The sequence below is a fragment of the Propithecus coquereli genome, unplaced genomic scaffold (genome assembly GCF_000956105.1).
Source record: "Propithecus coquereli isolate 6110/MARCELLA unplaced genomic scaffold, Pcoq_1.0 Scaffold193, whole genome shotgun sequence".
Lineage (NCBI taxonomy): Eukaryota > Metazoa > Chordata > Mammalia > Primates > Indriidae > Propithecus > Propithecus coquereli.
Genome location: NW_012144190.1, coordinates 719,332 through 729,326, shown reverse-complemented (window position 1 = coordinate 729,326; position 9,995 = coordinate 719,332). Strand labels below are relative to the sequence as shown.

The following is a 9,995-nucleotide window of genomic DNA, read 5'->3' as shown; positions in this document are numbered from 1 at the left end:
CGCTCAACCACAACCCAGCCCAGGCTCCAGACAGACCAGAGGCCCCTCCATGATGGCTCTCCAGCCCCCTCCCCGGAAGTCCCCACGTACTTCTCCCTTCCTTCTTCCCAGCCCAGTCCAGCACCTGTCTGTCCCTCTTCCTGGCCTATTCCTGCTTAATGTCTGATCTCGACTGATTTATTCCCAAAGATTTATTGAGCACTCACTGTTGGCCAGGCCTAGGTCTAGGGGTTGAGGATTCAGCAGTGAACAAGGCAGGCAAGATTCCTGCTCTTACAGAACTCACTTTTGTGTGTGCGTGTGTGTTGGGGGTAGGGGGTGAGGGTTGACAATAAATGAGTACACCCATACATTTTTCAAAAAGCAAGATAAATTTTGAATTTCACATAGGAATTAGTGCTGTGAAGAAAATAAGACAGTGGGCTGATCCAGTGGCTACTTGACATCGGGTGGTCAGGGAAGGCCTTGAATGCCAGGAGCAGCGGCCATGGGAAGAGCGGGGACTGCGGGCAGCTGAAGTGTCACGCGCAGAAGCCCGAGGTGGGACGTCGGGGAACAGCAAGGGAGGCCGGGGCGGCTGCAGTGGAGTGAGCAGGGGGAGAGTGGTAAGAGGTGAGGTCTGAGGGGTCCACAAAGGCAGACCATGAATTGGGAGGAGTTTGGATTTTATTCCAAGACAGCTGGGAAATTCTATTTCAAGCCCCATTTCCAAGCGCAGAGGTACAAACATCACCTGAGCAGGCAAAAGCTGTACGGACGGGAAACCGAGGGGGCGTCAAATTCTCACTTAATCGCTCTCTTAACCCTTTCCTGGCAGGGGCCTGGGTGTCTCGGTAAGCCTCTGACTCTTGACAAAAGGGCCAGGGTTCGAACCCCAGGCCTGCCTCTGCTCTGGGCACGGACTCTCGCTGTCTCCCTGGGCCTCAGCGATCTGGTCCGCACCACCGCGCCAGCGGAGACCCAGTTTTTTCAGCTAGAATGTGAGGCCTCCACGACCCCCGCGCCGCTCCGTCCCGTAGCCCGCCACTCAGACCCTCCATGGCTCTCCATTGGCCGCACAGGCTGCCTCCCCGCCCCTGATGCGCCGTTGCGGGCCAATCATGCTCTCAGAGCTGGCCGGCTGCGGTACCTCCACCAAGGGAAACAGCGGACTGTGCGGATTGGTTGAATGGGGGGCGGGGCATAATTCATGAGCACCGATTGGGCTTCTCGGCCCGGGTAGGCGGGACCCGGATGCGCGGGGTGGTGGTGGGGCGCAAAGACAGCGGCGTGTGTGGATTGGCCGGAAGGAAACGGGGCTCAGAGCTGGGCTAGCATCGATTGGGTGGCTTGTCCCGGGTGGGCGGGACGCGGACGGTGCCAGGGACGGGCCACGTGCCGCTATAGAGCGAAACGGTGACCCTGCCTGGGAACCCGGCGAGAGGACCTAAGCGGAGGAAGTCCGAGTGCCAAGAGGTGAGTGTCCCCCAGGCCCCACCTGCGGAGGCGCCGGCCTGGGCTCGAACCTGGCACTTCCGGGTAAGTTCCTGTTGCTACCCACGCTGCTTGGAGACCGACCTTCTCGCCTTGCAAATGGGGAAACTGAGGCTCTGCCCAGGCGTCCTGGGCCAAGATCACCAGAACTGGTGATCCCGCGCCAGAATTGGCTGGCCAGGGACTTGAACCCTCCCCGGAGCGCGCCCACCACCTCTGTATCGTATCAACCCTGCGAGGTGAGTGGGTTTAATCTCCATTTCTCTGAGGAGGAAACAGGCTCAGACAGAGACCGAGTTGCACAAGGTCACACAGCCAGAAAGTCCGGGCTCCAGGTCTCGGTCCCCCGAGGCCAGGTGGAGAAATAACCAGTCCTACAGCTCCTTCCCCAGGTTGCCGCCCACCTCCAGCCACGCCTCCTTTGGCCTTGGGCACCCTCCACCCAGGGCCGAACCTTCTCTTCACTCCCTGTGATGCCCCCAAACCGGTCTCCAGCCCAGACTTCCCTCCACATCTCATACACACACCCTTTTCCCCCCCAACACACACACATACATACACACACACACACACACACACTCGCTTGAGTTTTTCATGTTCTCCGCAAAACTAGTTCCTTCCCCAGGTTCCCCAGTCTTCAGGTCATGCCCCTCACTGCACCAGAAGCCTGAGGGGTGTCCTCCTCCCCTTACCTCCGACCCCCCTGCCCCCCAAGTTTCTCTGCCCTGCCCCGCCACCCGTCTGTCTCCCCTGTCCCGGTGGGACCCTGTCCCAGCCTCCTCTCTGGACTCTGCCTCGGCGCCAGCCCCACCTGGGGCTATGGGGGCCTCTGCATTGTATCTTCTGTGTTGAAAACCTTTTATGGAAGCGTAGCACACATACAGAGGACACAGTGAAAATCATCTGCTTCACACTCTGTTCCCCAGCAATCTAGTTCACCCACTGGAGTCTCCGTTCTTGGCGTGTTTGCCAGAGATAGCAGATATAGATATAAGCAATACACACTTTTTCCTTCCTTTTTTTTTGGCACAAATGGGAGCATTTCATACACGCTGTTCTGCTGCTTTTTCACTTAACTTCTTGTGAACATGGTTCCATACTATTACTTAAAAGAGATTTCTGGTAATTTTTTCTGGCTGCAAGGAATTCCAGAGTATGGCTATACCGTGATTTATGTAACCAGTATCCTAACCATGGACATTGAGATTTATTTCGGCTCCTTTGCTCTGCCAGGGTCCTGCAATGAATACCCTTGTGTCATTCACAGGAATATGTGCAGGAGAAATATTTAGGAGCATGTTTTCTGGGTCAGAGGGTTTGTGTATCTGTAATTTTGAGAAATGTGGCCTCACAGCTCTCCCTGGGAGTTGTTACACTCTAACCAAGCCAAAAGGGAGCTCCCCTGGCTACAGACACATGCCACAGGTTTTCAGCCATTTGGGCCCTAGACCAGCCCCTCTGTGGCTCCCCACTGCCCTCAGCAGAGAGGCCTCCCACACCCTTGCAACCCCCCTGTCAGCTCTGCGGCTCCTCCCTCCCTCAGAACCATCCCTTGGGGCCTGGGTGCCCCCAGAGTTTCCCCAGGTCTGGCCTTGTGCTCAGGGGAGGAGTTAGCAGGTCAGTGGGAGCACAGAGCCTAGGAGGAGGAACCAGCCCAGGAAATTCCTGGGGTGGGACATGGTGGGATGGGCTGAGGCTAGAGGGTCCCCAGAGCCTGGGACAGGGGGATGCATCTTAGTCCTGAGGACAGAGAGAAGCCACGGGGGACTGGGAGTGACATTTGAGACTGGGGAGTAGCAGAGTCAGCTTTGTGTTTTCACAAAGATCATTTTTCTTTCTTCACTTCCTTGGGGAGAACTTTGCAGAACTGCCAAGATACATCCAGCTCCCTCGAAATCTGGCACTTATCACAGTTGTAATTATGTGATTAATTAATTCACTGTGGTTTTGTTTTTAGAGGGAGTTTCCATTCAATCTTTTTTTTATTGAGATAAAATTTACTATTTTAACCATCTACTGGTATTAAATTTTGAGGTACAGTACACACAGAAAACATTTTCTATGATAGCTGCTGGATTGCATTTTAAAAATAATAATAAACAGCAGTGCACTCACCACCAGCTTTCAAAAGAGCAGTGCACCCTTTAGTGCCACCTGCCTCAGCTTCAGGCTTCGCTGGGCCCCCCAGGGTCTCCGTTTCCAGAATGAATTAACGAGTGAATGAGTGAGCACAGACAGAGGCAGAGGGAGACAGAGCTGCAGACAAAAGCCCAGTCAGGACCCCTAGTTATACAATAACTTGGGGACCCAGAAACTCGAGCCTCCCAGGGACACAAGCTGGGACATGCCACTCGTGTGTCCTGGGTCGCTGTGGGGCCTTGAGTAGCTTAGGGGTCCCTCTGGATCTCAGCTTCCTCCTGTGTAAAAGAATTGCTGGCCAAGTGGCCTCACCAGCCAGTTCCTTTCTTGTTCTTTTTCTGTCTTTTTATTGCGGTAAGACACATACCTAAAACTTACCCTTTGAGCGTTTTTTTGTTATGTTTTCATGCTGTTACACCATCATAGCTCACTGCAGCCTTGAACTCCTGGACTCAAGCAATCTCACCACCACGCCCAGCTTTTTTTTTTTCCAAGGTCTCACTGTGTTGCCCAGGCTGGTCTCCAGCTCCTGGCCTCAGGCAGTCCCCCCTTGCCTTGGCCTCCTAGAGTGCTGGGATTGCAGGTGTGTGCCACCTCACCCAGCCCTTTTTAACCGTTTTAAAGTGCGCCGTTAAGTGGCACTTGGTACATTCATGGTGTTGTGCAGCCATCAGTACTGTCTAGTTCCAGAGCATTTTCATCACCCCAGACAGAAACCGTATGCCCATTGGCAGCCACCCCGAATTCCTCCTTCCTCAGCCCCTGGCAGCCGCCAATCCACTTTCTGTCTCTGTGGTTTTGCCTGTTCTGGACGTTTCATACAAATGGAATCCTACACTACGTGGCCTTTTGTGTCTGGCCTCTCCCTGAGCACCATGATGAACCATGGGGTTCCTCATGTCACAGAATGTGCCAGTGCTTTGTTCCTTTCTGGGGCTGAATGACACTCCATTGGATGAGATACCATGCTTACTTTCCAAGACCTGGGAGGGGGTTCAGCTAGCATGTGTTTTCCACATGGGTAAACTGAGCTTCAGAGAGCAGTCAGTGGCCACGCTGGCCACGTCGGACTTGAAGAATCTCAAAGTCCTGCAGCTCCCGCAGGCCGTGGAAGAGGGAGGTGGCAGAGCCCAGCATGACATCTGGGCTCCACAGTGTTGGCTCTGAGCCCTTGAGCAGGTCCCTTCACTGCTTGGGCCTCAGTTTCTTCTTGGGGTGGGGTGAGGATCAGAGCTGGACCCTCATTCAGGAGACCCTGGGCAGTGGGCTGGGCACACCACACAGAAGGACAGAGCCCCCCACAGGGCCACATGGCGACTGGGTTCACAGAAGTACTCCTTGATGCTGGGCAGTCTCCAGGAAGGAGAGGGCTGGGGCTGGGGGGTGACACTGGGAGCCCCATGTGGACATGGCCCAGAAGGCTTCCCAGGGAAGGGACCTCACCACGGACTGGGACAGAAATAACAAAGAAGCATGTTCCTAGGCCCAGGGAACAGCAGACGCAGAGACCTGGAGGTGGGAAGAAGGTATGCAAAGTGGCCGGGAGCCCACAAGGCTCTGAGCTCATGGACACTGGACACCCTGAGAGAACCCCCTCTCTGGCCTGACCCGCCCCCCGTCCCTCTGCCCACCCCCAGGACATGGCAGCTGCCAGGCCCAGCCTGGGCCGAATCTTCCCAGGATCGTCCATCCTGTTCCTGTGCGACATGCAGGAGAAGTTCCGCCACCACATTGCCTACTTCCCGCAGATCGTCTCAGTGGCCGCTCGCATGCTCAGGGTATGATGCCAGACCCTCTGCCCTGGGACCCAGGGGTCCCCCCAGCCCCTCCTCCCTCAGACCCAGGGGTCCCATCCCCTGTCCCTACTCCCTCAGACCCTGGCCTCTCCTCCCTTTCCCTAGCACAGGCGGCCCGGCTGCTGGAGGTGCCAGCCGTGCTGACAGAGCAGTACCCGGAAGGCCTGGGCCCCACAGTGCCTGAGCTGGGGGCTGAGGGCCTGCAGCCACTGGCCAAGACCTGCTTCAGCATGGTGCCTGCCCTGCAGCGCGAGCTGGACAGCCGGCCTCAGCTGCGCTCTGTGCTCCTCTGCGGCATTGAGACACAGGCCTGCATTTTGGTGAGATCCTGCCTGACCTCTGGGATGGGATCCCCATTCTCACCTGGGATCCCCATCCTAGATAAAACATCCTTCCCTCACCCAGAACCCTCTGCCTCCCCGCAGAGCCCCCATCCTGACCCGGGACCTTCATCCTTACTAGTGGGTCCCATCCTAAGACCCCATCCTGACCTGGGGGGCCCCCACTCTGATCCGAGCCCCCCTCATCCCCATTCTGGGTCCCTAATTCTGACCCAGGATCCCCAGTCTCTCACTCATTACCCCTGTTCTTGTCTGGGGTTGGGCCTGACCTCTCTCTGTCCCCAGAACACAGCCCTGGACCTCCTGGACCGGGGGCTGCAGGTCCACGTGGTGGTGGACGCCTGCTCCTCACGCAGGTGAGAGGGCCCCAGGGGTGAGTGCAGGTTGGGGGTGACTAGGGGCACCCGGGAATGACCACAGGGCAGCATTCCTGCCAGGTGTGCCAAAGTGTCCGAGTGTCCCAGTGAGGCGTCCACATCTCTCTTTCCTCCCTCCTGCTTGCAGCCAGGTGGACCGGCTGATGGCGCTGACCCGAATGCGGCAGAGCGGTGCCTTCCTCTCCACCAGCGAAGGGCTCATTCTGCAGCTCCTGGGAGATGCCGCCCACCCCCAGTTCGAGGAGGTAATGCCCACCCCCCTGCCACCCACCCACGCGGTGCATCCCACTGATGTCTAGTCTTTGGGCTCGGGGCGCAGGCAGGCTGCCGCCTCCAGGGGGAGCTAAGTTCTTGCATGGGAGACTGCCCAGCTCTGCCAGAAATCCGTGAGAGGAGCCGGCAGATGGCCCTGAGGACTGTAGGGAAAGAAAACAGGGAGGCAATCCTGGGAGTGTCAGGGTACAGAGGAGGGGCTTGTACTGGGTGGTCTGGGAGGCTTCCTGGAGTAGGTGGTTTTAGAATGAAGTGAGGGAGGGAGGGAGGGAGCCAGGTGGCCCTGGGGGAGGACAGTCCAGCAGAGACCCTACAGGTAGAAGCCCCTGGACCCCCGACATCCCTGCCTCACTCTCCATCCCCTCAGCCTCTGCCCTGTCAGGCCCTGTCCCCCCTACTCCAGTTTCTCAGCCTTCACACCCACCTCCAGAGTGGCCTTCCTAGTACTGGGGTCTGCCTGGGTACTAGGCCTCCCCTTCCAACTCTTGGCTCTCAGGACGATGGGAAAACGCCAGAACGTGACAGTCCTGGGTCCTGCAAGGTCTGCCCCTTGCCCTCCTAGCTCAGTTCTGTGGGGTGTTCATCAAGCACCTACTGCAGCCACCGTGGCAACAGGAAGGGTTGCCTCCTGGAGTCTGCATCACGGGGTGCAGAGATAAGAAGCCGGTCCGTGTTCAGTCACACATTGTGACCTGGAGCTGGGAAGGGAATGATGAAGCCAGAATGATGGGGTGGCCCTGGAGCCCGGGCCTGGAGGGGAGGAGCAGCCACATTCGCAGACCGCTCCCGGGGGAGGTGGGACTGCACTTGCTTGTTCAAGGACTCGTAACAGGGCGTGGTGAGCATTGCGCGGCACAGGAACCAGAGCCCCCTCTCCGCAAAGATTTGGGATTGCAGCAGTTCGCGGCCATTGGGGTTTGTGCGGAGGAGCTGGCCTCGCGGGCTCAGCAGCTCACAAGCTCTCTCCGGCGGTGTGTGGCCAGTAGATTAGGGAGGGTGGCGTGGAGGGCGGAGGGAGACTAGTGAGGAGCTGCTGTGGGCATCCAGGCAAGCAGTGATGGGGTGTGACCAGGATGAAGGCAGTGGGGATGCAGGCTTTGGTTTTTACTGTCCTTGTTTATCTTTTCTTTATTTTTTCTTATTTTCTGGAGATAAACTTGGCGAGACCTACCGATGGATGGAATGTGGTTGGTTGCTCACGTCTACATAAGAGGCAGTTGGATAAATCAGCCTGGAGTTCAGGGGCAAAGTCTAGGCTGGATGTGGTAGTTGGGGGTCCAGAAGAGGGATGGGAAAGATGAGGTTACTTAGGAAGAGGAAGATATTGACAAGAAGCCCCAGGACAGAGCCATTCACCCTTAGTGGCCCAAGCCAGCAAGACAGACCAAGATGGCGCAGTTAGGAGCTAAACGAGGCATGTGTGATGGAAGGGAAGCCCTAGGAAAACTTCTGAGACGAGGGAGTGGCTGGCTTGGTCAGCTGCTGCCAAGAGGAACGTGGAGATGAAGGTGGGGAAGTGTCCCTTAGATCTGTCATCATGGAGATGGGGACACTTGACTCTTCCTAACCCACCCACTCCCTACCCCTGCAGATCATGAAGATCATCAAGGAGCCTGCCCCAGACAGCGGGCTGCTGGGCCTCTTCCAAGGCCAGAACCCCCTCTTCCACTGAACTCCCGCCTTCTTGAGGAAAGACCACCTATCCCCGGACCCCCGTCCCCGGATCCCAAGAGTGGTGTAGTCCGCCAGGAGTGCCGCCCTCTCGGGAGGGGAGGCGCGATGCCACGTTCCCATTGGGCGGCTGCTCCCGGAAATGCAAATGAGACTCCTGGAAGCTGGGCGGGAGTTGGCTTAGCGGAGATGAAGGCGGGGCTCAGCCCCCGGGCCACTTCACGAGGCGGGAAGGGGAGGGGGAAGGAGTGTCACAGACTGTGGGACACGGACTTGCGGAATAAACATTGATGTGACTGTGGACCGAACCATTCTTGGGTTTGGGGGGGTGTCCCGGGGGCGACTGGGGGCTGCAGGCGGGAGGAAGCAGGGTCCCCAGCAGGTGGGGAGGGGGAGGGGCCTCCGCGCGAAGCCGGCGCGAGGCAGCGGCGAGGGCTGGCCGTCGCCACATCTGCGCGGAGCCGGCGCGCGTCTGCACGGAAGCGAGCCGCCGGCCCCGGGGTCGCCAACACGCTGCCGGCCGCCCCCAGCGCGCGCACGCCCAGCCCTGTCGGCCGGCAGACACGCGCTCGCTCGGCCGCCCCCAGCTGCCCCCCACGCGCCGCTGCCCCCGACTCCCCAAGGGTCCCGCATCCGGAACGCGAGGTGAGCATGACCGCACCCCGGTGCGGAGAGGGAAACTGAGGCATGGGGGACATGGGGATGGGGAGGAAGGGAGAGACCGGCATGTGACTGGATGGATGAATGGATGGAAGGACGGACAGACAGCTTCAGGCTAGCGGTCCCTGCGCTCAGACGCAGGAGTTTGGGGATCCACATGGGGGCTCCCAGAATTCTGCAGCCCCCTTGGAGATCTGGGAGTTGGAACTCTACAGACCCCCCCAGCGAGAGCCCCCTCCCTCCCCAAGATTCGCAGCCATTACCTCCTCCCCAACCTTGGGGACCTAAGAAGGCAACCTGAGTCCTCCAGGGACACAGGCGTCAGAGCTCTCAGCCAGCCCGTCCCCCACCGCAGCCCCTGGGAGCCCAGACCCCTCCCAGCAGGCCCTGTCCCGGGACCCCGGCGTCAGAGCCCCCAGCACCTCCTCTCCCCAGGGACCGAGGAGGAGCCCCTGGGCCCGGGCGTCGGCGCCCCCGGCCCCCGCCTTCCGGATCCAGGTGTCCCCGCTCCTCACCCCCCAGCCCGAGGCTTCGCGTCTCGGAGGCCCCGCTCGCGTCGCCATGGCAACGGGAGTCTATTTTGCGCTGGGAACACACAGCTCCCGCCGCAGCGCCCCCAACCCCAGCCCGGCCTGGGTGAGAGTGAGGGGACCAGGGAGAGGGCTCAGGGGTCCGGAAGTCCAGGGGTCCGGGGTGGGGCGAGGGGGGGCACAGAGACGCTCAGAGGGACAGTGATCCATAGACAGCAAACCCAGGACAGAGAGGTGGAGCCAGGGAGGCAGAGACAGTGGAGACGTGGAGACCGAGGGTGCAGACGGAGAAGGGATGTAGAGGCAGAGACCGAGCGGGGAAGGAGGGAAATGGAGGCCTGGAAGGGGGACAGCTGAGACACAGACGCTGGGACGGACAGAGACAGAAGCCCCGCCAGTAGCAGTGACTCAAAGAGAGACACTGTCTGAGAGAGACCGTGACCCAAGGGCAGATCCCGCTAGAGACAGAGACGGGCGAGTGGCCCATGGAGGGGACGGAGGGAGGCGGCTGTCCCTCGAGTAGGGAGTGACAGGGACGCCCTGGGACCCGGAGACGCAGAGACACCCGGAGACAGAGACACGTGAGACGGGAAGGCGCAGGGACCGGGCGGGGGCGCAAAGACCGGGTCTGGTGTCCCTGGTTCGGTCCCTGCCGTCCCCGCCTTCCCGCGGCAAGCAAGGGACTGCGCCCCTCGCAGCCTCCTAGGATCTCCCGCCCTGGCGGCCCGAGGCTCG

General features: G+C 59.3%; 1 protein-coding gene across 4 annotated transcripts; it reads left to right on the top strand.

Moving 5' to 3' along the window:
* Positions 1-1,349: 1,349 nt before the first annotated feature.
* Positions 1,350-8,371, top strand: ISOC2 (isochorismatase domain containing 2). 4 transcript variants are annotated; one of them, XM_012643241.1, is made up of 7 exons: positions 1,350-1,455; positions 5,096-5,138; positions 5,250-5,390; positions 5,519-5,728; positions 6,035-6,105; positions 6,254-6,371; positions 7,991-8,371. In XM_012643241.1, the coding sequence occupies exons 3-7, from the start codon at positions 5,253-5,255 to the stop codon at positions 8,069-8,071; spliced, it is 618 nt and encodes a 205-aa protein (XP_012498695.1). In that variant the 5' UTR covers positions 1,350-1,455; positions 5,096-5,138; positions 5,250-5,252; the 3' UTR covers positions 8,072-8,371. The 4 variants fall into 4 exon arrangements, with proteins under 4 accessions (XP_012498695.1, XP_012498697.1, XP_012498693.1 ...); XM_012643243.1 differs by lacking the exon at positions 5,096-5,138; XM_012643239.1 differs by lacking the exon at positions 5,096-5,138 and having other exon boundaries at positions 1,350-1,518.
* The last annotated feature ends 1,624 nt before the right edge of the window (positions 8,372-9,995 follow it).